Source organism: Bubalus bubalis, chromosome 5 (genome assembly GCF_019923935.1).
Source record: "Bubalus bubalis isolate 160015118507 breed Murrah chromosome 5, NDDB_SH_1, whole genome shotgun sequence".
Classification (NCBI taxonomy): Eukaryota; Metazoa; Chordata; class Mammalia; order Artiodactyla; family Bovidae; genus Bubalus; species Bubalus bubalis.
The window spans coordinates 92,680,499-92,708,311 of record NC_059161.1 but is presented as its reverse complement, the minus strand read 5'-3'; the positions used below and the strand labels follow the sequence as shown (position 1 = coordinate 92,708,311).

At 43.4% G+C, this 27,813-nt stretch overlaps 1 protein-coding gene across 35 annotated transcripts in view; it reads right to left on the bottom strand.

Moving 5' to 3' along the window:
- The window catches only part of DLG2 (discs large MAGUK scaffold protein 2), a 2,352,634-nt gene that overhangs the window by 70,720 nt on the left and 2,254,101 nt on the right, over nt 1-27,813 (bottom strand). For all 35 annotated transcript variants that reach the window (XM_045165939.1, XM_045165929.1, XM_045165926.1 and 32 more), the window contains one exon: nt 9,137-9,313. In XM_045165939.1, the coding sequence (XP_045021874.1) occupies nt 9,137-9,313 (177 nt within the window). The remainder of the gene's footprint in view (nt 1-9,136; nt 9,314-27,813) is intronic.

Sequence of the window (27,813 nt, the reverse complement as noted above, 5' to 3'; positions counted from 1 at the left end):
ATATTTGCTATTTAAATGCCTGAATCAATCAGAATCTACTTCAAGAAATCACAGTCCACAGACATGAACCCCTAAAGTGGAGGCCAAGTAAACTCTCCTCTCCTAATATCCTTTTCTGTTTGCGTCCTTTTCCTTTCCTTCTCTTTAAGAAAGCTGGGGTGTTTAGTTTTACTTCAAACCAAATATGTTATAATCTTGAACTTTTCCTTTGCCCAGTGTCCTTCTGCTGCCATCTCTGCAGTTTTTGTTATTTTACCTTCATTCATTCATCAAGCACTTATTGAAAGCCTACCCTGTATCAAGTAAGGTGTTGGGGGAAAAAAAAATTAAAAAGCACGACTTCAGTGAAGGCATAGTAATGTCTTCTTGGAGGGGACAGAGGCATAAAAAGACAGATACTACTGCACAATAAGACTGCTGATAGCAAGGTGAGTGGGCACATCTATCTATCTCATTGGAGGGTGATAGGAGTGGAAAGCAATGGGGAGGGCTTCTTGGAGAAGGAGTACATTTCTGTGAGACTTAAATGGTGAGAGAGAGCTTGTCAGTGGGAAAAGTTCAAGGAGAATCTCCCAGACAGAAGGGAGGAACAACATGTACCATGACCTGAAGTTATAGTCAAGCTAAAGATTGCAGGAAGATTCTGATACAGTGTACCTACAGCACAGGGACATGAGGCTGGGGAGGTGGCGGGGCCTCCTTTATAATATAGAGGGGATCCCTCTACACTAAGGACATGGGGCTTTCCCCTGGGGAGTCCTTGCAACTTATATGAGGCTATAAAGCCAAGAAACGAAAGACTAGACTAGTATTTTAAATAAGTGACTCTGGGGGAGGAGGATGATGGGTTGGAGGAGGGAAGGAACAGTGGGAAGCAGGAAGCCTGTTAAGAAGCTATTGCCATAATCCAGCACGAAATGATGAGGAGTGATAATGAAGTGGAGGAGAGGGAAGAGTTTGAGAAACATTAATAAAATAAAGTTGGCAGGTCTTGTGTCTATTTGGAAGATGGAGTTGAAACGAGAAGCTAAATATTTCTCCGATTTTTTTTTTTTTGAGCCTCTCTAATTAGACATGATCGTTCTGTCCTCCAAGCCCCACAACACTTGTCTGTTTGTCTTTGTTGCTGTTATCTCTTGTTTCCTTCTGTGCTGTTTATTTTTGAGTTGCACATAAAAGGCTCCATGTTCCTTGAGGGCAAGTCCACATATGACTCAGAGTATTACAGCAAGGCCTCAGTAAATTTTAACAGCTGAACTAAATTAATATTAATTGCACTGTTTAGCAATTTTAGCATCACTCTTTAAATGTGGCTAGGTCTAATTTCAAAAATGGGGAAAGAAAAAAAGAGAGGAAAAACCCCTGAATCTACAGAAACTTTAAGGGTTTATGAAATCTAAGCTATTCATAGATCAATAATTAACAACATACTTCTCTTTGAGAGTTATTTTGTGTTTCCAGCTGAAACACATTGAAGATCGGGGTTTCTATAGTTACAGAATGGAGTTTCAGAATATATTTATTTTGGTATGAGAGTAGAATTATTTGAGTGGAAACAGATGAGCAAAATTCTTCAAATCTAACCTCAGATATTAAAGCAGTATGTTCCACCGAGAGTTTTGACCTGCGCCCAACATACAACAGTTGAGAGGAGAGCAAGGAAGACTTCACATAAGGTAAGTAGCAAAGTGCAAAGATGCTCACTGTGAAAATGTCTGCTCTGAGCTTTTTCAGCTTTTCTCAGCTTTAATCCAAGTGCAAATGCGAATTGGTATTCATCTCTTTGGGCCCTTCTGAAATTGCTGTTACAGCCCCGACCTTCTCCTAGCCTACTTATGGGAAACACCAGTCCATCAGGGGATGCCAGAATGACACGCAGAGAGTACATGGTTACTTGATTAGTCTATGAAAATAAATTCTGCATAAAGTGAGAGAGCTCACATGGGCCCCAAACATAAATGAGGCTGAACTCAATATTCTCTTCTAAGAACTGCTTAGACAGAGCATTCTAACATTTCCCCCTTGGTTTCTAAGTTCATGCCTCCCATGTTCCTTCCGAAATGTTTCTATTAGGCCACCTTAGTGGTTCATCACTTAAAACGAGTTGCTGAGACTAAGTCAGATGAACAGGCAGACAGACAGAGACACACACACACAAACACAACTAATGTGTGATATGGTTTATTACTGATCTTCAAACAAGCAACAAAAAAGTTAAAAAAAAGAAAAAATTAAAGCCTTATTGTAGGAGTGGCAGATTTTGGTTCACTCAAGAAAGAAATTGGAAAGCTCTGATTTCTACTTGGGTTGGAAGTTTCATGAATAATAAAGATGATGATATAAGTGGTAACTGAAATTTTAACATATTATTATTAATGAAAAAGGCCTTCATATTTACATCATTCATTTGGCCCTAACAATAACCAAGTGTGGTATTCTCAGTCCCATTTTATGGCTGGAAAAGCTAAGACTCAAAGCTTCATAAATTATAAAATGGTAGAAACAGTGTCTGACCACATGCATTCTGTTTGGGAAACAGTATTTAAGGACCTTCTACACCGCCCTTACCCAGTGAGAGACTGTAGAGGGTCACCCACAATTCATGACCAATATAGTTCCTTAGGAGTCAGGGCCTGCTGCTGCTGCTGCTGCTGCTAAGTCGCTTCAGTCGTGTCCGACTCTGTGCGACCCCATGGACTGCTGCCTACCAGGCTTCTCCATCCATGGGATTCTCCAGGCAAGAACACTGGAGTGGGTTGCCATTTCCTTTGCATGAAAGTGGAAAGTGAAAGTGAAGTTGCTCAGTCGTGTCCGACTCTTAGCGACCCCATGGACTGCAGCCCACCAGGCTCCTCCGTCCATGGGATTTTCCAGGCAACAGTACTGGAGTGGGGTGCCATTGCCTTCTCTGGAGTCAGGGCCTATTTTCTCACAAATGATAACCATCCTCCTTCTTTGCATCCCAAATCCCGATTGTCCTGAATTAAATAAACCATAACCAAATTCAAGCATTGAGTCACTGACATAATACCTGTTTTGACAGGCTGGCCTCAAAACTCAGAATAAATTTGCTTTTAGCACTGAAATTCAGGTTAGCTAGATGTCTGTTTGCAATCTGACAGCACAAACACTGGATTGATTTCTCTCCTCAGCAGTCTTTTCACATTTATTGCATCCCCAACCCTAGTTGTGTTTTTCCATCCCAGAGGCCCACGCTAATGGCTTCTTGGGGGTCTCTGCAAATCTTTTCTCCTGGGTAGCAAGGGGTGTGGCTTATCTTTTTTCCTCACTTGCCTCAGCCCTGTCCTCTCTCCTAGTGCTTCTTGGGATGCATGTGGACAGTTCATTCCCAAGATCAGTTAGGGATGAGAGATAGGTCCCTACATAATACTGTGCTTTTCTGAGCATCAGAAGCTCAAAATTTGGAGAAAGGAAAATGTATATCATTCGAGTAAGCACAAAAGTATTAGATGCATGCTAACCACCTTACCTATCTTATCTATAATCGGCACGATAATCCAGGGTTTAAGATGAAGCTGGGCAGATAGCAGGTGCTTAATCTTTGTTGGTAAATGAATGAAAGAATCATCGAAGAGGCTTACTGGTTCTTGACCTGGATGTGACACCTAAGGCTCAGAGAGTTGAAGTGACTTGCCCAAACAACCAGTGTTTCTGAAAAAAAATTGCTGACCATTTCCTGACTTTTTCCCTTGGTAGGAATCTATGTACTGTTCTACTAAGTGAGACTCCTTGGGCAGAAATACATGATGTTAAGAACCATAGATCTTTACCTAAGGAATTGGTGGGTCACCTGTGTGGAAAGACTGACTCGTGATGAGAAGGACTGACATACTTCTCTCATACTCAAGAGGCAAGCAATTAATTAGATTGTTTAAGCAGAAATAATCCCCTCCGCCCTGGTTTGGTCACTGACCAAAATACTGAGAACTTAAACTGGATGGCAAAATTTGAGCAATCAGTTCTGACATCCAGCATCTCCAGAGAGCACCACATGGCCATGCTTTAATGAGCCCAACTGTCTTCCTCTGTCCTCTTACCCATCTCCCATCTGGCGTTTTCAGGTTCCCGCCAAAGACACAATGAGGGCAGGCCTGCAGCGCTGGATGGTCAGAGCAGCATCTGGGGCTGGGCATCGCTCTGCCTGTGCCCCCCAGACCCCGCTGCAGGGAGGACTGGAACACCGCACAGGTTACTGGCCACAGGCTTGCAGGGAAGCTAAATGAATGAACACTTCCTCAGTGCTAGCTGCAAGCTGCCATCTGAGAGCCCAGGCACTGCACGGCAATGAATAGAGACGTGGGTTAAGGAACAGGGGAACACTTCCCAGTTTCGCACTTCAGAAACTATGTAAACTCAGGAAAGAGAGATTCTGTGCTAAGAGCCCAGGTTTAGAAATCACACAAATATGCACTGGAATTCTCCATCTGCCACCTACTAGCTCTGTGACTTAGGGTAGGTCACTTAACCTCTTAGGATCTCAGGTTTCATGAGACTGGTGAAATTAGGATATTAAGACAGGTTTGAAAAATTATGGTGAATATTAAATAATACTAAAAATGGTTAGTACAGTATTTGAAACGTATAAGAGCTTCTTGTCAAGGGCTTCTGGTATACCTTTCGGGTAGTGAAAAGCCATCTGGTTTCGCTACAGAGAGACCTAGGCCAGTGGCTGACTGTGCATCCTTGGGGAAGTTACTTGACTTCTCTGTCTTCAGTTTCCTTATGAAGCTTTTGTGAAGATTAAAGAAAATCTTATATTTGAAAGCACCAGCACAATACATGGTCTATCATCATATGGAATTCACTCCTCTGTCTGCTGCCCTTCCACTTCCCTTGGTACCTGCTATGGACTGAATGTTTGTGTCCACACAAAATTCCTATGTTGAAGCCTCAATCCCCAGGGTGGTGGTCTATGGTGGTGAGGCACTGGGAGGTAATAAGGTTATGAGGGTGGAGCCCTCATGAATCAGATTAGTGGCCAAAAAGAAGAGACAGGAGAGAAAAGAGCTCTCTCTCTCTCTCTCAGCCACATGAGAAAATAGCAAGAGGACTGTCTGCAAACTAGGAGGAAGGTCCTGTCTCTGGGAAGCTGAATGGCCAGTGCCTGGATTTTGAACTCCAGAACTGCAAAATATACATGTCTGTGGTCCAAGTCACCCCGTGAATGGTGTTCTGTCACAGCAGCCGGAGCTAAGGCAGCACCTTTATTTACACTATAGCCCCCTGTCCTCACCAGTGTAACTGTGCCAGAGTTACATGCTGGTCCCACAAACACCGGCTCCAGGCAGTGACCCGATGGCAGCACTTGGCACACAGACGGCGCTCATGCGGTGCTTGCTCAACTGAGTCTTGTCAGTTCTGCTTTCTATAATGTTGGGCGGCAGGAATTGCATATGAGTTAAGAGCATGATAGCCTGGAATCAAATCCCAGTTATGCCATTTATTAGCTGGGCAATTCCAGGCAAGTAAATTAACCTCTCTCTGCTTCAGTCTCCTGGTTTGTAAAATGAGGATAATTATATTACGTTCCCCACAGGGTTGTAATGAGGTTTAAATAAGTTAATTAATTGTAAAGGGCTTACAACAGTGTCTAGCATGTTCAAGGAACATTTATTTAAATAAAATTTATTTACCAACTTCAAAAAGGAGAGAGGGAAAAGGCAGTGATTTTCATACTCTTCATCTTACGGTTTCATTGAAAGGATTAAATGGAATCATCAATAGAGTACATTTTTATAAAGGGTAAAGTCATACACTGATGTTATCCATTATGAAATTCTTCCAAACTGGCTCTAGGAGCTGAACTATAATTCCTCTCTGGCCTCTAACTGAAAAGGGGCCAGAGAGGAATTAAGGATTGAAAAAAATAACCCTAATCTAATAATAAATCATATGCGTACCAGCAACCATTTATTCTGAGCTATAGTTGTAAGATGCTGAATGCAGTATAAAATGAGAGTGCCTCCTTTAGAAGCTAAGCATTAAAGAGCAGCCCTAGGGAAGGCTCATGACAGATCTTAAGTTGCATTAAGGTAAGTGCACAAGAATGCTTTGTGGGATATGATTATAAGTGATTAATTTTCCCATTTTCTACAATGAAATGTGTTACTTTTATAAACACATAAAACAATAATAGTAACATTTTTGGAAAGAGTTACCATCCTAAGGAGAAAATTTAATAGAAATTCATTTACAGCCATAAACACATACACACACACAGATGAGATGGACAGTACTGCACCCTTTATGAGCAAGAATGCAAATGTCAACATTAGAGTCATGAGACACACTTCTTCTCCAGGCCAGCATGGTGGTTAGGATGGTTTTCTCCTAAAATATTTGCTGCTGCTGCTGCTAAGCCACTTCAGTCGTGCCTGACTCTGTGCGACCCCGTAGACAGCAGCCCACCAGGCTCTTCTGTTCATGGGATTCTCTAGGCAAAAATACTGGAGTGGGCTGCCATTTCCTTCTCCTAAAATATGTGAGAGAGCCAATTCAAGAATGACCTCCAGCAGGCAGAAAATTACCCAGGAGGGCTGACACTGAGAATGTTCCTTGGGGGACAGTGATGTGCAATTGAACAAATGAAGGATTATTGACAAGACTGGTTAGAATCACAGAATCTCAGGGTTGGAAAGTGACAGAAAATTATGTAGCTCAGCTGTTCCACTCAAAGCTTGCTTCCCTTTGATAATACTTAGTGCCCTGGAATCGTCTGTTATCAGAATCATCTAGAGGGACATACACACAAATACAGACCTCCAGATGGGCTGAATCAGAGTCACTCTGTGTGTCAGTGTGTGTGAGGGAGAAAGTGGGCGTATCTTAAGTTTTCCTAATGTTCCCTTGGTGTCAAAGCTGTTATTCTCATTCACTGTCTTCCCAGGTGACCCATACCATCTCTAGGCAGCTCCAACTACTAAAAGGATTTCCTTAAAATTACTTGAAATCTCTTTTCAGACAGCTTTCCTTCTCCACCCCATTTCTACCCATATTCAACAAGATGGCTCCTCCTTCTACAGAACAGCCCTGCAGACAGTTCTGATTAATCACATCAAAGCAAACCAAAATGCTTGCTGCCTTATTTTTCAAAAATAAATGGAAGTGGAGAAACAGAATATATACTACTCCTGGGAGTTACTGCTTCAAATTCAGAAAACACAAAAAACTACAAACTCAGAATGTCCTCTCAAAGCAATGTCAGGCAATTATGCAGTAGCCCACAGGTTTGGATGGTAAAGAATCTGCCTGCAATGCAAGAGACTTGGGTTCAATCCCCAGGTTGAGAACATCCCCTGGAGTAGGAAATGGCAAACCACTCCAGTATTCTTGCCTGGAGAATTCCATGAACAGAGAAGCCTACGGTCCACGGTGTTACAAAGAGTCGGATGTGACTGAGGGACTAACATTTTCACTTGTACTTCCAGGAGTTTAGAGAACTCTCTGCCAGTGGGAGATCCACAGGCCCAGGCTTAGAGGGTGGGGACAGAGACAGTCACGTTGCCCCGCTCTCCTCACATTCATCCTGGGCTGTGTGGCCACCAACAGGAAAAGATGGGGGACCAGTCTTCTCTGAGGTTCAAATGGCCCACAGCTATTCTTGGGGAGAATTTCCATCTTCCCACTGTGGTTGGCGCTGCCTCAGTCACTGGGTCACTTTGTGTGCAGCGGCATTTGAATACTCAGCTTCAGGAGGATTTTCTACAAAGGTATTTAGGACGTTTGGATTCGAGGAGGAGAGCCCCTCGTGGCTTGAGAAAAGTTAGTGACTGTTTTGAATAAACATTATTTCTGACTTTGACTTCATACCATCTCATCTCTAGGGAGCAGATCATTTGTTTCTCAGACAGTATCTTGGTGCCAAGAGGATACTCGTGGGAAGACGAGTTCCTCTCTAGTGGTGATGGACTAGAAGCTGCTGAGGACAGATGAAGGACGCGGTTGTTCTGAAGTTTATTCCTGCCTTTCAAGAGCAGAGTTGAAGAAATGCTTAGAAGAGAAAGAACATAATATTCCTTTTCTTTTCTTTTGAACTTTTAGTTGTATATTGGGGCATAGCCAATTAACAGGGCTTTCCTGGTGGAGGAGGCATGGGTTCGATCCCTGGGTCAGAAGATCTCCTGGATAAGGAAATGGCAACCCACCCCAGTATTCTTGCCTGGAGAATACCATGGACAGAGGAGCCTGTCCCCACAGTCCATGGGGTTGCAAAGAGTCAGACATGACTGAGCCCTAACACTTCACTTCATAGCCGATTAACAACTGTGATAGTTTCAGATGAACGGCGAAGGGACTCAGCCATACATATACTAGAACATAACAGTCTTGACTTAGGAAATATATACAGAACTAAATATCTGAGTGGAAGCTGGTTGGGGTGGGGACCAGGAGTAACTGAAGCTGTAAATAAACCTCTTTATGTAAACCCACTCTTTGGAACTCATCAGATGTTTAGCAGCTCACAGCTCAAGTATCTAATTTTGTTTTTTTTTTCCTCCAATGAAACTAGCTTTTAACTTTTTTAAATTGAAGTATAGTTGATTTACAATGTTGTTAATTTCTGCTGCACAGTGAAGTGGTTCAGTTATACACACACATACATTCTTTTTAAATATTCTTTTCCACAATGGTTAATCATAGGATAGTGAATATAGTTCTCTGTACTAGACAGGACCTTGTTGTTTATCCTCAAGTATCTGATTCTGGATTGGAGTTTTTTAGTCTTTTCCCATCAATGTTCGGACAGAATACAAAGCCAGAACCTCAGCTTTGAAAATGTTTTATTTTACTTGTCTTTCACCTGGACTTTCTATAAAGTAACCCAGTAAATGATGAACCTCTGAAGTAACCCCTCCGAGTCTGTAAGTCAGCATACAAGCTGATAAGCATACCCCTGAACATATGAAAGCCGGCAAGTTTTAGGAAGGCAGAATAAGCAGATCTTCTTTCTTGCTTGGGTAAAAACCTAACATGAGAAGAGTGACAATTTCTGTGCAGACTGACTAACCCACTCAAACACATCCTGGGAATGGTCTGCCACATCTTCATCTCCCCTCCCCTCCACACCTCCGGGGAGGTGAACAGCAAATTCTCAGGATCGGAAGGGCCTCCTTACCTCCGCTTGCTGGGGATGACCCCCATCTCCTCACTGTCGCCCTCCAGCGTGACCCTCCTGGCTTGCCACCACTCGTCATCAGAGGCGTTGATAACGTGGAGAATATCTCCGTATTTAAAACTAAGTCCTTGACTTGGCAGCCCACTGTCCTTGCTTTTGTCATAGTCAAACATGGCTCTGGAAGAAATGACATAAGAGAACAGTGTTAGGAATCTCTGGCAGCTCAGATCTCGGATTCATCATTTCGATTATTCACTCTTGTCCTGAGAACCCACTGGCCGCTGGGTACCCACTCCCAGGACTAACCCCTGGAATCCCAGTCAATGTTCCCACTGCTTTGGTCACAAATCAAGGTTACTTCTTACTTCTCTTGGAGGTTGCAAGGGCAGCCTATTAGGGCCCTTAACCTGGGGTTCTGCTCACTGGTAGGCACCAGACTCCAGGGAGTGGAGAGAGAGGAGGGGGAATGGGGAGTTAGTGTCTAATGGGAACAGTGTTTTCATTTCAGAAAGGTGAAAAATTCAGGAGATGGATGGTGGTAAGAACTGCATAACAATCTGAATGCACTCAGTGTCCCTGAACTGTACCCTTAAATATGGCTAAAATAGTATGTTTTATATTATGTGACTTTGCCACAATAAAAAAACATATAAAAAAACCCTGGGATACTACTTCTTGGAGATCATCACATGCAACAAGGTGATAATGGAAGATGATAAAGGTAGGTTAGTACCTTATTGAGATTTTTTTTCTCTCTCACTACAATCAAATTTTATAAATCACTATAAAGAAGGAAATAATGAAGAGAATAATGGGCATCTTTCTGAATGCAGCATTTTGTGTGATGGACAAATCTTCTCAGATGGATCAGACTGCTTCCACAGAATACCAAGCCTACCTTGTCATTGCATTTATCACTCTGAATTGTAATTCTTGCTATATGTATCATGTTTTCCCCACTAAAGAGTCTTTACTGAGACTTCGCTAAGCCTAACGCTGTAATATGCATGACTGGTGGGGTAAAGGAGTTGGAAGCAGGATTAAATGATGACCAAGACCTTAGCTCTTGCCCCCGGGCAGCTGACAGTTTGTCTCAAGTCCTACCCTGTCCACCTCTTCCTGTGTCTCCCACAAACCGTCGCCACACACACACCACCTGTGATTTCGCTGGAGAAGCAGACGTTGCCATGTCCTTATTTATTTCCCCTTTGATTCTATTCTAACAATTTCCTTAGAGTGCAGCCACTAGGCAAGCAAAACCAGCTAGACCTGGTGGACAGATTTGTCTAAAATCACTGAGGACTGAGTGTGATTCTTTTTGTTTCTTTTCCCCCATCTCATGAAAGAAATGTCACATCTGCTGTCGTGGCAACCCAAATGAGTTGAAGGCATCAGCCCTCAAATACTGCAGGAAAAGCTGAATTACTTGCAACACAGCCCCTTCTTCCCTTAACTCTGTCCCCAAGTGGTGGAATATGGTGAGGGGGATGTCTCAGCTCCTAGAATGACTCATTTCCACCTTAACCATCCGCATCTTCCTTACCAAAGTCTTCACAAAACCCTCGCCAGGAAAAGGGGGCTGAGAGGAGGCAGAGACCCACTCCTGACTCTGTCACTTCTCTGGCTGGCTGATGAGACACAAGTTAACATTCCAGAACCACAGCTTTCTAAATGCAAAATGAGTCCAATAACTATATTCACATGGAGCTGCTGTGAGCCTTAATGAAATAACATATTGGATGCGTCCGGCAGAATGTAGTCTAATAGTGGCTAAGAAACTGGACTCAGGGGCCACACTGTTAGGGCTGTGTTCTGGTCCTGGTACATCTCTCTTACTAGTCATATAGCTGGTAGCCCAGGCGCACTCCTGAGCCCCTCTGAGGACTCAGTCCCCCGTATATAACATACTGATGACAAAAACGGAGATAACAGCGCCTCTATCACGGGATCGTCCTCTGGATGAAATGCTGCCTAAGGTAATGCGTGTGAAGCATACACAAAAGTGCCCACACGCAGTGACAGTCATCAAGTGGGAACCGTTGTTGCTGTTGTTATACATCTCCTTTCCCCTTTTAAGCGTATACTTATAAACATCCTTTCTATGGATTCTACTCTGTGCAAAAACAGACTGGCATACCAATCCCGAGACTGCATCCCTAAAAAGGCCTGCTTACAAGGACGGCCCTTGGCTGACATTTGGGAACTCAGCTTTTGGGAGGCTTCTTTCCATTTCCTATTAAGAATGGCTTACTAGTAGTGCCTAAACTGCCTATAATAAACAGGATCATTTAAGGTGAACACTTGCTTTTCTTCTGGGAGCCTGGAATTGTGGTAGGTGCCAGGCAGAGAGGGCGCCTGTGTGAGCAGCCCCAAATACAATCCCTGGACACTGAGTCTGTTAGGAGCTTCCCTGGTAGACAACGTTCTACACGTGTTGTCACAATCAATCGCTGGAGGAATTAAGCATGTCCTTCCTGACTTCACTGGGAGAGGACTCCTGGAAGCTGGCACCTCATTTCCTCTGGATTTTGTCTCATGCTCTCTTCCTTTTGCTCAGTTGACTTTGTATCCACTTTCTGCAATAAATCATAGCCATGAAGATGAGAGTCCGACAAGCCCTCCTAGTTGCGAGTTGTCTTCAGGACCCCCAACACTCACTCCATAGATTGGAAACCATATTCACATACACTTTCTCATTTGTGCCTCAGTCCATTCCTAGAAAGAAAGTACAACGGATACAGTACTTAGTATCCTCTTTTTTACAGGTGAGGGGCATACCAGGCGAGGCCCCCTCCAACTAACACAGGATACGTGGCTTAGAGGCAGCAACCTGGGGCTGGAGTGTTGGTCTCTTGGTCCTAAGTCCTAGTTCAGTGGTCTCCACCTTGCCCCCGACCCCACTCCAGTCTGGGAGGTGGTGAAGGTGGTGACAAGGGGCAAGAATGAGAATCATGATGACAAGCATTATTCATGCCCACGTTAGGGGGCCTGGCCCTTTGTGTTCATTGTCCTACATCTGACATCATAACACCCTGAATAGTAAATATTTGTATCTCTGTTTAATAGATGGGAGAGGAAGTTCAGAAAGTTCAGAAACCTGTCCCAGGTCACAAGTAAACACGTGGTAGAAACTGAACCTAGAATAAGGCCTAACTCCAAAATGCACATCCCTGGTTATTTCATCACAGTGCCCACGACTCGGCCATACCAGGAAATTCTAATCTTCCCTTCAGAGCTGACCAGATCTCTTCTCCCCCAGATCCCTGAAGTTCCCTTACAGCTCAGCTCCTGTCCCTTGTATTCCTTATCTTAAGGTCCCCAAACCTCTAGTTTGGCTCCAGACTCTTCTGGATGTAAAGTGTGAGGACTGGAGGTAGAAAAGCCATCAGGAAAGCTGGCAGGTGGTGGCCAAGAAGGCAGGCTCTAGGGTCAGACTACTAGGGTTTGCAACATTTTAACTGTGATCTTAAACAAGGTACTTAAGGTCTCTGGGTTTCAAGCTTTCACTTTGAAAGCTCCACTTCTTTCAAGTCTCAGTGTCCCAGTCTGTAAGGGAAGGGCAGCAGAAACTAATCCCAAAGGTCCTCAGCAGGTGACCCATTCATTCTCCTGAGCTCCATTCTAGTCTCAAGTCATCTTTTCAAGAAAACACTTATTTAGTTGGCTGTGCTGGGTCTTAGTTGCAACATGTGGGATCTTTGGTTGTGGCATGGGAACTCTTAGTTGCGGCATGTGGGATCTAGTTCCCTGACCAGGGATTGAACTTGGGCCTGCATTGGGAGCACGGAATCTTAGCCACTGGACCACCAGGGAAGTTCCCCCAAGTATTCCTGAGGGGAGATTTCCCACCCTTGGGATCAGCAACACGCTCTCTCCATGAGTTCTATTATCTTGGACAAACTGCCTCTCTAGGATCACTGATTCAGACTCGCCAGGTCCCTAAAAATAAGCAGCTGACACATTTCAGCAGCTCCTGGCTCCTTTGGATATTAATGGATCATCACATCTGGGGAAGAGGCTACAGTGCCCCGTCACCTATTTTAAAAAGCGATAAGCTGCTTTTAATTTGCTTTATGTGCTAATTCATCACAGCAACTTTTATAAAATGCCATTAAGACTCACACTTTCCACCCAGGGTGCTTTTAACAAGTCCATTAGACAAGTGGAATTAGATATGAATAATGCAATGGCTCTCCCATCCCTCCCGCCCCTCCTGCATTTCAACATGTGGCGGCCCCTTGCCCACCAGGGAAGCCTAGGGAGGGAGGGCTGAAGCAGATGCTTGTCCTCATGGCTGGCCAACCTGGCTGTGCAGACCTAGGTACCAGACCGAAATTGTGCTTAGTAAGTGTCCCACAATGTGCTAAAGACATTCTGTTCATTGTCTCCCTCAATTTGCTGGGTTTGCGCCAACATACCAGTTACACACCAAGCTTTGGAGAAAGGAAAGATCTGGTGTTAAGTCCCAACTCTGTCATTGCTAGTTGTGAATTTTAGGTCTGTGGCTTAACCTCTTAGATGACATTCTTAACCAGAGACGACCATTCTCTCATTGATCAAATGCAGATAACAATGGCACAAACTCACAAGACCGTTACGGAGATACTGCTGTGGCACGGTGCCTGTAAAGTTCCCAAGACCTGCACAGAATGAATCCCCTTCATTATTATTTCTGTTAACAATCCTGCCATGTAAGCGTTTTGGATCTCATAAAAGAAATGAGAGTCAAAGAGCCGAAATGAAAAAAAGCTAGTAAGTGGCAGAATCAGGATTTAAACAAGACAGATGTGTCTGAATCAAAAGCCTGTGCTCTGACTGCAGAATTCAGCTTGGAGCTCCTGATCAGGAATGCAGTACTTAGATCTCAGCCCTGAAGATTTCATGATCAATGGACGGTCGCCTTGATGCTGACACTGTGGACCAGACATCAGGAGAGAGGCGCATGTAGTTTACTGAGCATACACTTGGTCCTCACGCTGCCCTGCAACGTGTGGTTTGGCCTTGTGCTGCAGACGAGGAAACACAAACTCCGATAAATTAAGCAACATGTCCAGGGGTACGAGAGCTATCAAGGTGGGTTTCAGCTGTTATGCCCTATGCCTTTGTTCTTGAAGACTCTTTGGGGAGGTAAGGTAAATTTACATGTGACTGATGCTTAAGTGTCTCATTGAAGGTCACTCTGGGGCATCTTCCTCATCAATCCCCAAGCTCCTTCCCTGAGAGTTAAGTGTCCTTCTCGCATACTCTGATCTCATTCTGCTTTGTGCTTTTTAACATTTGCAAATTCTATTTTGCATGAGCATGGGGATGGGGAGGTTCACATTCCTCCTAGCCCCAGAATCTACCCCATGAGAGATGATCAAGAAAAGTCATTTTCTGTCATTCAGTCTGTCACCTATGCCTGTCATAGGGTAATTCTTGAAATTCAATAGTTCACTTGCTTTCCTGTAAAGGCCTGGGCAGTTGGAAATAGCAGGTAAGGAAGGCCTGAGTGACACCCAGCATAGGCCTTCCTGGCTTTTGTAGGAAATGACAAACATATGCGCACCATTCCTGTCTCAAGTTAGAGCATATCCATCCCAGGTGTAGGGTTACACACAGCTCTGTACCGATGACTTCTCACATCTCCTTGAGGAGCCATACACCACCCCTGTGGATGAGTCATCATGCCCAAACTTAGCTCTGTCAAGGCCACTTATTCTCCCATCCATCTCAATACTAAACTTCCCCCGGTAAAAACGGTGGTGAGAACCACCACCAAAATTGGTCTAGTGGATGGGAACAGGCTAGCCTCTGCCAATCCTTGCTAAGAGGCCATTGACCATGATGCTACTGTTTATTGAATGGGTGCTGGGCACATAGTGAGCCTACAACATGTGTCAGGGGCTGTTCTGGGTATTTATTATCTGTGATTCAAAAGATAACCCTTAAGAGTTTGGAATGGTCATGTACACACTGTAATATTTAAAATAGATAACCAACAAGGACTTACTGTATAGCACAGGAAACTCTTCTCAACGTTATGTGGCAGCCTGGATAGGAGGAAGTTTGGGGGGAGGATGGATACATGCATATGTATGGCTGAGTCCCCTGTTCACCTGAAACTATCACAATATTGTTAATTGGCTATACCCCAGTACAAAAGAAAAGCTTTAAAAAAAAAAGGCCACTTAAAATGCAAGCACTGTTCCCATTTTACAGAAGGGTAAATACACTCTATGCCATGAGCTGTGGTATCGCATGGGTTATACCACTTAATCACTAATAACCTAGTAAGGCAGGTGTGTATTCTTTAAAGACACTCCTCAACACGTCAGTGTTTCCTTTTATGTGAGGGGGCTATTGGGAAAATGCCAATCTCTACTGGACCCAAGGCACCAGGCAGTCACTGTCATGATGGAAGATGGAACTAATTGGGCACCAACCAGAGGTCCTCACAGTCTGGGCCTCTGCACAGCGGTGGCATTTTGATCATAATCAGGGAGGAAGCATCATTTCCGGGGGCAACAACTCTCTGGCTCTCTGTTTCTTCCGAGTCTCCAGCGCTCCCAATTCCCCAAGGGATGTGGCATGAGCCGATTTCACATGTCTGGAGGTCTGCAAGTTGATCATTTCAGACAACTCATAGTCAGAGTCTCCAGGGACGGGGCCCATTTCAGGCTGCCTTCTCTCCCAGGGTGTCCTATCACCTGTCAGGTTGCTTTACACGCAGCACCGACCGACAGGCCCCCATCGGAGGGAAGCAGAGGCAAATCTGGACCTGCACAAAGGCAGGCTCGACAGACCACAGCAAATGGCACTTCAGTTTTCAGGGCTGGGTGAGGCGGTAAAGATTAATCATCTTAAAACCACTGTCTTTTCCCCCAAATGCCATCAGCTGGCTACTCAGCAAATGAAATATGGGAAAGAAGAAGATGACTAGGATGAATAGCCCACGTTTTATGACAGTTCTAAGAGCTCTTTATGTCTGGCCTTGGTTTGTCAGACCATCGAGATATATTAATCAAGATATTCAGAAAGGCTGACAAAGCCCCGACTGTAGCCTTTTATTTCTTATCTGACCTAAAAACGCACAGCAAACTTTGGTATCTAATTTTTAGGGCCTTAGTGTCACAAATTAGTAAGCTTGCAGTGCATGTGTGCTAAGTCGCTTCAGTTGTGTTCAACTCTGTGTGACCCTATGGGCTGTAACCTGCCAGGCTCTTCTGTCTGTGGGACCTCCAGGCAAGAATACTGGAGTGGATTGCCATGCAAATCCTGATTTGGAATTTCTTTATTGCTGATACCCAATTATCATCTAAATATTTAAATTTATATACAGAATATTTAAATTTATATGCCAAGATAGTGAGACCTCACATAGTCCTAGGTTCAAATAGTGGCTCTGCCAGTTAAGCAGCCATGTGATTTTCATGTCTGTACCTCCGTCTCCAGAGGTATAAAATAAAGGGCAAGAATCCTTATCAACAGAGTCCTCATGAGAATTACGTGTATCAGAGCTTTTAGTACTCACTAAGAGCTCCAGGTTTGTTCACTGAGTCTAAAATCTAAACTTCTTCCCTGTAAATTCCACCCTTTTTCTAGTGTTGCTCACTGGAGCGTAAGTCAAGCAACCCTATCTCTGCTTTCCTAAAACACTTTAAGTATTTACTGATTGACAAGTGATACCAGCTGATGTGGTGCTGGGCTTAGAAGAGGGTGTTGGAGAAAGTTCATCTCTCTCATGAGCAAATGAAAAAGGGGAGAAAGACATCCACGAATAGTCCATACAACTACCCCTAATCCTTAGTGGCAGTTTATCTGGATCAATGATGAAATTCACATACCACAAAACCAAAACCAGACTCCTGAATAATGACTTCAGCTCCACCAATACTGAGTTTCTTTTTTTAAAAGTTTCTTTGTTTATGGACTTCAGGAAACTGTGGAAACTACCAGACTAGACTGAAGCAAGAGAAAATCTGGAATTAGGGAAAACTTCACCTCAAAATCTCATATATATCCATAAAGGCTCCCACTATCACCTATTGAAAGAGGGCAGTTAGGAAAGACAGAAGATGGTTCCTTACTCACCTGGGAAAAACACTGAGTTCAGGATGTGATTTAATTTACATGCACGAGATAACAGTCATTTAAATATTAAAAGCAACAGTATTTACACAGTGCCTATTATGTGCCAATCATTGTTTTTTGCTGAGGACTCAGAGTACACAAGAGGCTTGCTTCCTGTCCTCATGGAGCTTAATATTTGGTTGAGGATACCAGTAAGGGGTGGGCTTCCCTGGTGGCTCAGAGAGTAAAGAATCTGCTTGCAATGAGGGAGACCAGGGATTGAACTCCAGTTGATCCCCTAGAGAAGGGAATGGTGACCCACTCTAGTTTTCTTGCCTAGAGAATTCCATGGACAGAGGAGCCTGGCGGGCTACAGTCCATGGGATTGCAAAGAGTTGGACATGACTGAGCGACTAACACTTTCATTTTTCATGAATATGGGGTATATTCATTCGGCTACTCATTTATTCATTCAGCAAATCTTTATTGAACATGTACCAACGATGATTCTAGGAACTCGGGGTCTATAGGTGAATGAAAACAAGACAAAATTTCATGACTTCATGGAGCTTATATTCTAGTAAGAGAAGATGGGCAAAAAACAATAAACCTAATAAATAATCAAAGAGTATATTAAGTTAGGAGTAGCTAATTGGTGATAGAACAAGTTAAAAATAGAGCAAAGTAAGAGGTATCAGGATTTTGAGATGGGGAAGAATTGTGGTGGTGGTGAAGGCTGCATTTATAAATAGGGAGCTCACTTTATCTTTGACAAAGGAAGCAAAAATAAAAAATGGAGAAAAGACAGTCTCTTCAACAAGTGATGCTGGGAAAACTGGTCAGCTACATGTAAAAGAATGAAACAAGAACACTTTCTAACACCATACACAAAAATAATCTCAAAATGGATTAAAGACCTAAATGTAAGACCAGAAACTATAAAACTTTTAGAGGAAAACACAGGCAGAACACTGTCTGACATAAATCAAAGCAAGATCCTCTATGACCCACCTCCAAGAGTAATGGAAATAAAAACAAAAATAAACAAATGGGACCTAATTAAATTTAAAAGCTTATGCACAATGAAGGGAACTATAAGCAAGGTGAAAAACAAAGCCCTCAGAATGGGAGAAAATAATAGCATCTGAAACAAATGACAAAGAATTAATCTCCAAAATATACAAGCAGCTCATGCAGCTCAATACCAGAAAAACAAACAACCCAATCAAAAATTGGGAAAAAGACCTAAATAGACATTTCTACAGATGGGTAACACATGAAAAGATGCTCAACATCACTCATTATTAGAGACATGCAAACCAAAACCACAATGAGGTACCATTTCATGCCAGGCAGAATGGCTGTTAGCAAAAAGTCTACAAACAATAAATGCTGGAGAGGGTGTGGAGAAAAGGGAACCCTCTTCCACTGTTGGTGGGAATGCAAACTAGTACAGCCACTATGGAGAACAGTGTGGAGATTTCTTAAAAAACTGGAAATAGAACTGCCATATGACCCAGCAATCTCACTGCTGGGCATACACACTGAGGAAACTAGAATTGAAAGAGACACGTGTACCCCAATGTTCATCGCAGCACTGTTTATAATACCCAGGACATGGAAGCAACCATTGGCAGACAGATGGATAAAGAAATTGTAGTACAATGGAATGTTACTCAGCTATAAAAAGGAATGCCCTTGAGTCAGTTCTAATGAGGTGGATGAACCTAGAGCATATTGAATGGAGTGAAGTAAATCAGAAAGAGAAAGACAAATACTGTATATTAACTCATATATATGGAATTTATAAAGACAGTACCAATGATCCTACATGTAGGGCAGCAAAGGAGACACAGATGTCAAGAACAGACTTTGGACTCTCTGGGAGAAGGTGAGGGTGGGATGATTTGAGAGAGTAGCACTGAAACACGTACATTACCACATGTGAAATAGATGACCAGTGCAAGTTTGATGCATGAAGCAGGCACCCAAAGCTGGTGCTAGGGGACAACCCAGAGGGATGGGGTGGGCAGGGAGGTAGGAGAGGGGTTCAGGATGGGAGGAACACATGTACACCTGTGGCCGATTCATGTCAATGTATAGCAAAAGCCTTCACAATATTGTAGTTATTTTACAATTAAAATAAATTAATTTAAAAAATAATAAATAAATAAGGTGTTCAAGGTAGGGCTCGTTGAGAAAAACATCTGAGGGGAGGCTTGAAGAAGACAAGGGAGTTGGTCATGCTGGGCTCTGAGGAAAGTGTTCTAAGAAGAAGACACAACCAGTGCAAAGGCCCTAAACATAGTTAAAATCGGGCATAATAGGCAGTATCCTGAGAGTTACCGTGAGGTGCCACAGGATGTCAGGGCAGGGACCCCCTGCATGTGTTCAGAAAGAGTTCATGAACAAAGGAATGATTCTCCCAGATCTATTAGCTGAGACTTGGTAGCACCCTTCCCACCCCACCCAGCTGAGCAGGCGTGTGCCCAACAGGAACCCCGCTGTGGTAACAGTGATCTCATGTCCTGCAGACTCCACTTTCTTCCCTCAGCCTCTCCACTTGTGAATCTCTCCTTGGAAGCATGCACATGAGCTGGGCCACGGAAGAGCCTCCCATCTTCTCTTGGATACATTCTACTACAACTCACACACTGTAGATGGAATTTTTCAGCCAAGAAGTTTTCTTAACATTGTTTAAAAAGTTGAAGCATTAACCAGATATAAAGAAATAAGCATAAAATCATTCAACGAATTTCAATCTAGTCTTTGATACTTGTGACTTTCCTGGAAACCCTCTGAGCCTATCCATTCCCCTCTCTGTATCAGGCTGCAACCTTGTACCCGGTCATCTTCTTGCACTTAGCAGGTGCCATCTTAGTTGATTTGCCTGTGAGGCTATTTCCCTGCTAGACAGCTCAGCTCCTCAGGGTTAGGATAGTGTCTCTTTTGTCTTTGTGTCTCTCCCACAGAGCACAGAGGAGGAGGTGTTCATAACAGGAGGCTACATTGAACTGAATCGAATTTGAAACCCACATTCTGTGGTCCTGGGAGCATGACTTCACCTCTTTGGGTTGCCTCATGTGTAAAATGGGATTTAAAATACTATATTTTATTAGTTTTAAGATGTACCCTTTATTCATCCTCATATCTCAAAAGTTAGGATGTACCATCAACGCCACCTTGTATCCATAACTTAACGGACAGCGTCTTTGCTTTCTTTGTGACACAGTACGTCTTACAATCAGTGACAGTGAATTCGGCGAGATTCACTGAAACGTGGTAGGAACCATCTGACAGCTGTTGTGAGAACTGATGAATTAAGGATGAAAGGCCCTCCGTATCAGTATATGCACATATATGCACGTATTTATCGCTCTTGTGTTGTTATTTATCACGGGTCAGGTAGGGTCACCCTGCCTTTCTCTCTTCTTCCTGTACACATTTGCAAACCCCTGTGGTACTCTCTGCTCAATGACTGCAAAGTGCTGACAGGCCAAATGCTGTGCCGTAGCCTGACTTGCTCAGGAAGAGCTCTTTTCAGCAGTTCTGCTTAATTGAATGAAATGTCTACAGGGAATGTCCCAGCCTTGGCCAGTAGTTCAGGAATTTAGGGAAAGAAAAAGGAACTCACAATATACAGAATATTAGTGTTTATACTTTTAGTATTTATAGATTCTGTGAATATTGTTAGAATCTTATTTCAATAGCACAAGCTTTTAACTTTAGCACTGAAGTCTCCATGCCAGAGCGTTTTACATGCACTGTGTGTTAAGTTATTCATTCACCCATCTATTGAACCAGGCACCAGGATAATGGAAAGTATTGGCCAGATTTGGGAGACTTCTCAGCTGTACCATCTACTTGCTCTGTGGCTATAGTCAAGGTCCTTAAATTCTGTTTCTTATTGTGTGAAGACTAATTTTTGCCTGCCATGGACTGAACGTTTGAGTCCCCAACAAAATGTGTATGTTGAAAACTTACCCTCCAAAGTGGGTCCTTTGTGGGGTAATTAGAATTAGATATGGTCTAATTAGATATGGTGGATTAGCACCCTTAAAAGTCATGAGAGACTTTGCCTTTTCTTTCTTTCTCTACCATACAAGGATATGATGACAAATTAGCGAACTGAAACCCGAAGAGGGCCTTCCACTGTGCTGGTGCCCTGATTTCAGACTTCCAGTCTCCTTTTCTCTGATGTTGATAAGTTGGTGGTTCTTTGTTGCAGCAGCTTGAACTGACTAAAGACACTGCCTACTAGATGCTGTTGGGTTGAAATGAGGTAACATATGTAAAACACCATACTACAATATGGTGTCTGGTGCATAGATACTCAGAAAACTGCAAGAATAATATGTCCTGGCACAGAAAACTATGTTACAACTCAACTTTTATGGGGCGAAGTACCATTTTTCATTTTTAGCATCAATTTATCTATTTAACATTTATCTGGCTCTTCCTAAGTCACAGGCCTGGGGCTTGTGCTTCTACTGGAATTATGCGAGAGAGGCTGGAGTAGAGGCGTTTCCTGTGGGCCAGAGTGTTGGGCGATGGCTTGCTTTTCCTAAAGCTTTTCTCATTTCATTTGGTAAAGCAATCAGAGAGTTCTGTGGAACTGCTCTAAAACAGTCAACACACACAACTTTTAGATTGTGATGCCATGCGTTCATTCCAGCCACAGTTAATAAACACCTATTATGTGCCAGGCATTATACTAAGTACTGGGGTTTTAGCGGTGAACAAGTAAAACAAGGTGTTCCTATGAAACTGAGGAAAGACAGATGTGAAAGAAATAATCACCAGTATGATACCTTAAAAAGTAGATGGGCAAATAACCCATGAGAGTATTCAGTGGAGAGAAATAGCCTACTCGGGAGAACAGGTTAGGCAGGCTTCCAGGAGGAGCTGTCTCACCTGAGACCCGCAGGATGAGCAGAGGTAGGGGGAGGGAACAGGCATCCAGGCAAGAAAGAAAGAGCAGCAGGGAGCCTGAAGAAGACACTGTCCTGGATGGCCCAAAACGAGGCCAGAGAACAAGGAGAGGCTGGGACCCAGAGGGACCTTGTGAAACACACTTTCTCCTCTTCTAGGCACTGGGAGGCTGTTAGAGAATTTAAAACAGGATAGTGAGTTGATCAGATAGGTACTGGAAACATCTTTCTGGACGTAAAGTGGAAAGTGGGTTGGAAAGAAGTGCACTGGGCAAGAGTTGATGCCGAGACCCCAGGAGCAGGCTGAGGGAGTAATCCAATGATGATGCCTTGACCAGGGTGGTGGCAATGGGGTGGACAGGGGTTCCAGACGTTTACTTTGGCCAGAATCTGTCTGTCTGTCCATCTCGCTCACTGCAATCTACGTGCAAAATTTTATTACCAGAATAAAAAACTTTTTTTTTTTTCTTTAGAAGAAGGCTTCTGGAAACCTAATAATTAAACCTCTGACTGAAAACAGGGAGGCAAAACAGAACTCTGGCGTCTCTTCTACTTCAACTGCACAGCAGCCCAAAGGCCCCTAAGAAGAACCCGGGATTCCTTAAATCAGAGTATGAAAAATCTTCAACCTAGTGCATTATTCCCAAGCACTCTGAAGCAAAGAAATCTCTCTCTTCTTTTATTGATGCTACGACACCCCTAAACCCACCTCCAATTCCCACAGAGGTTCATTTGTTTTCAAAATGGATGCTTGATGAAAATTCTCCTTGGAGCATTTTGGGACAGGTGAGCAATGCCTCCCTGAAATAACTAGAGATACACCAGGGTGTTTCAAACTCTACCTGGAGAACTCTGCAGGATGGAACTGTGACCAATTCTCTCAATGAGAGAGAATAAATCACACTACAGAATGCATTTCAACAGATATTTATTGTGTGTGTTGTGAGGAGAAGACCCTTTTCTGTTCTCAGAGGTTGTTTATATTGACAGGCAGAAGACAGTTCCTTTGAAGAAGAAAAATTTTCTTGTTAGAATGTCAGCACTTTCTAAGAGAACAAGAGAAAGCTGCGGAGCACATCGAGTGGAGCGTGTGTGTGGACTGAGAGGAATCTGACAGTCCTTCTAATGAGAGGAGGAAGGAATGAGAAATTGCAGCTTGATATCATTTTTCACGTTAGCCAAGGCTGGGCTTGATAAAGAAGCCAACGGGAAACCCTTTAGTTGGCCAATCACATCTGACTGAAGTGTATAAATTGGGCAGGAAAGCATGAGATGAGCTTGGCCATGCTAGTTATTCCGAGCATAGTCAGCACCCAGTGGAAGGTAAGCTTGGATGATGCCAGGGAAGATGTCTGGATGAGAAGCTAGAGGGGAGAACAATTCAGGCTGCTAGATTGAGCCCTGGAGAGTGGCCCTTCGAGCCAGTGAGATCCATGCTCTAATCATCAGCCTGTAATGTGAAGCCATGACTGTCCTTTCCCATCCCATGGTCCCATTTTTCAGTGATTATAACATTGCCTGGTGGAGAAGGCGATGGCACCCTATTCCAGTACTCCTGCCTGCAAAATCCCATGGGCGTAGGAGCCTGGTAGGCTGCAGTCCATAGGGTCGCTAGGAGTCGGACACAACTGAGCGACTTCACTTTGACTTTCTACTTTCACGCATTGGAGAAGGAAATGGCAACCCACTCCAGTGTTCTTGCCTGGAGAATCCCAGGGATGGGGGAGCCTGGTGGGCTGCCGTCTATGGGGTCGCACAGAGTCGGACACGACTGAAGTGACTTAGCAGCAGCAGCAGCAGCAACATTGCCTGGGGACCGCCTTGGAAAAAAACCCCCTGTCTTCTATCTCTCCTCACCTGGGTCCCACAGTTTATTAAGTGCTTCTTAAAAACCCTCACTACTGTGTTCAGTGCTGAGGTAAGAAAGTAAGATGGTATTTCTGCCTTTACATAATATAGGCCTAGTTTTGTTGTTTAGCCAAGAAGTCGTGTCCGACTCTTGCATCCCCATGGACTGTAGCCTGCCAGGCTCTGTCCCTGGGATTTCCCAGGCAAGAATACTGGAGTGTGTTGCCATCTCCTCCTCCAAAGGAGCTTTCTAACCCAGGGATTGAACCTGCGTCTTGTGCACTGCAGGCACCGTGTGTCCTGTGTCGCAAATGGATTCTTTACCCCTGAGCCATTGAGGAGTTTACTAAATGCAACAGTAGAAGCCGCACCATCTGTGGAAGACACCAAGCGTTGCCCACTCTGAATGACGAACCACCCACTTCTAACGGATTGTTTGGATCTCATGCTTTGTAAGGACGCAGGCTGTTCTTGATGATGCCAAGGGTTGAGCCCCAGAGCAAAAGAAAAGGTTTTGTGACCTAAGCTCTTGGCAATAACTTTTAAGGCTGGAATTTCATCTGCCTTTAGGAACTTCCCATCACCTCTGATTTTGGCAGGGGTATCTGATACAAGTGTCAAAGAAATACTAATCTCTAGGCTGTCCATCACAGCCACACATTTGGCTGGAGTACTTTTTGCCTCGAATCAAAGGTTGGAAATGATAAACAAAACCAAACAAAACCCACAGAAGTGGCTTACAGGTATTTCATCACTTAGATTTAGGCATTACAGCAACTGGCAGTGGAATAATTAGGCAAAATGAATGCCTGATACCCATCAAAATTGCCAAAAGAAAGCAGGAATTGGGTTTTGAAGAAATGCCACACAGACGGGTAATTTGGGGTAGTAGGGAGCAAGATTTCCTGCTTTACAGATGGGTGAGCATCCTAAGGGAACCAATTTGTTGTGAAGTTAATCAAGGTAGACTGTTTGGCAAGAAAGAGACTCATTGCTGAGGACAAATTTAGATCCATTCTGTCAGGAAGGAATATCCACAAGGGGCCGTTTTCAAATCCATTTAATCAGTTAGGGAAGATGAAGTTACTGACATCGAGCAGGGGAAGGATATGAAATCTATAAAGTAGGCAAAGAAATATGTATTTGAGTGAAGCAATTTGTTTGATGATCCACAGAGATATGGGCTTTTGTAATTTCATGGTAGACTCACAAAGTTCATGATTTCTTTAAATTGGCTCTAGAGGTAGTCCCTTATTTAGTCCGGTCTCCCACAGGGATTTCTTTTGTTTCTCTGCCCTTGCTCTCCCTCCTTCCCTCCCTTTCCCCACTCCTTCGGTTGTTTTCAAAATCTGATGCATTTGATACTCTTTTGTGGCTTTAAGCCAGTAATGCTGTTTTGATAAAACTGTTACAGGTTTAAATTGTTTTAGTTTTATTGTTGTCTTCAGTTAGTCTTTTCTGACATATGACATGAAAATACCAGTTATTCGTTCTTTTTTCCAGGTAATGATGCCTTAGTCTATTATCTGCTAGCGTGGGTTCAAAAGGAAGAGGAAATGAGGAAAAGAAACTCACAGTTACTGAGCACCTGCAATTGCCTAGACGTTAGAGCAGGCGCTTTACATATGTTGGCATTAAATAATAAGAGCATTGTGAATTAGTTATTAATCTCTCCATTTTACAAACTGAAAAAAATAAGGTTCAGGGATATTAAGCAATTTGACCATGGTTAACTGGTAGGCAAGTGGAAGATCTAGGAACTGAACCCAGATCTACCTCTCATGTTGGGACTGTCCACTGTGTGTCTGCCTCTGAGGGGCATCTTCTCTCCAAGAGAAGGGTCACACCCTTTGAGCTCTGGGGAAGACCGATTCATTGTAGCATCTGCTTTCATGTCAAAATCCATTGGTTCAACTTACATGAGCTAACCACATACTACTGGGCTGGTCAAGAAGTTTGTTCTAGTTTTTCTGTTATGTCTTATGGAAAAACCTGAATGAGCTTAAAGGCCAACACAATGCATGTAAAAAAAACCCAGTGCTAGATGCTGCATGTGTCTGTGATCCCTTCCTTCAATGAGATTCTAGTCTAGTGTGAGAAATAGTTAGGTGCACAAATAATTACAAGACAAGGTATAATGTAAAAGGCACAAAAAAGGATGACAAGCAACATGCTACTGAATAGATTGAAGAAGGATTAACATTAATTCCAATGACCAGACAAGGCTTCAAGGAAAAGGTGGTGTTTGCAGCCGGCCTTGAAGAATGCATATGACTTGGCTAAAGAAAGATGAAAATAAAGAACATCAGAGGCTGAGGATACATAATAAACAAAGCATCAAGTTACAGAAGGATGGTTTAGGTATAGAGAATTATCCACTGTCCAGAACCCCTGGAGGTTAGTGAGTTTGCTTGGGTGTGTGGTGGGAAATGAGGCTGGAAAAGTAGATGGAGGACAGTGTACAGAGGAATTTGAAACACCCAATGAGGAGGCTAGGTGTCACTCTGTGTGCAGACAGCCTTAATCTCACAGTCTCACAGCCCTGTTGTGTGTATGAGTAGACTCCAGGGCAACAGGAGCCATTTATTCTTCTATGAATAGATTCAGTGAGTGATTTTTGCTTTGGATATGGTAAGTTAGTAGAGAAATCAAGCAGTGGTTGGAAATGAGAATTTACACTATAAGCAAGTCAAGTCTAGAGACAGATTTTAAGTTGTTAGTCCAGAGTTGATCACTGAAGCCATGTTTGGCCCTCTACCCCTCTTTCTCAAATTGATAGAGAAGCCCAAATTTTAGCCAAGAACATTGCTATATAGCTAAAAGACAATGTTTCTCATTATTTCCTTCAGTTCAGTTCAGTTCAGTCGCTCAGTCGTGTCCGACTCTTTGTGACCCCATGAACCGCAGCATGCCAGGCCTCCTTGCATTTGGCCAAATCCATGAAACTATGATCCAACACACAAAAGGTAACCAGTAGGGGTGTATAGTACTTCTGGGAAATCTAATTAAAAGAACAGATCATATTCTTCTGCCTTTCCTGGTTTTAGCAATGTAGATGTGATGGCTGGTGCTCAAGCTGCCACACTGGACATTGAGGACAAGGATCTAACCCTAGAAATGGCGGACCAGTATGCTGGAAGGAGTTTGCAGGTCTCTGAAAAATCTGTGGACTGTCACAAGAGCCCTGAACAGCTTATTGTGATGCTTTATATATACGTGACATAGAAAGCAACTTCCTGTTGAAGTCACTGGTATTTTTTTTCTTTTTTCTTTTTATAGATAGTCAAACAATCATTTTTGATATGGTGGTTGAGTCATTCAATCATGTCTGACTCTTCATGGCCCCATGGACTGTAGCCCGCCAGGCTCCTCTGCCCATAGAATTTTCTAAGCAAGAATACTGGAGTGGGTTGCCATTTCCTCCTCCAGGGGATCTTCCCGACCCAGGGATCAAACTGGCATCTCCTGTGGCTCCTGTATTTCAGGCAGATTCTTTACCACTGAATGAGAGTAGAAGAAAATGCCAAGTGAGAGTGTAACAGGAGAGACAAGAAGGCTGAGGCCTGAATCTTGGAGAGCATCTATATTTGAAGAAGTTCGAGAGCCTGCAGAGTTGAGATTTAAAGCCAGATTAAAGGTGAAAAGTGTATGAGTTCATATGTGTGTGTGTGTGTGTGTGTGTGTGTGTGTGTGTTGGGGGTGGGGGTGGGGGTTGAGAATTGGTGGTGGAAGTTCTACCCAGTCTGTTTCCAGAAACAAAAAACAAAGTACTGATGGTGGAGCCACTAAAACCTTCCAAGGCAGAGGACTGGATTATGCAAGGCCAATTTCTGCTCCTCATTTTTC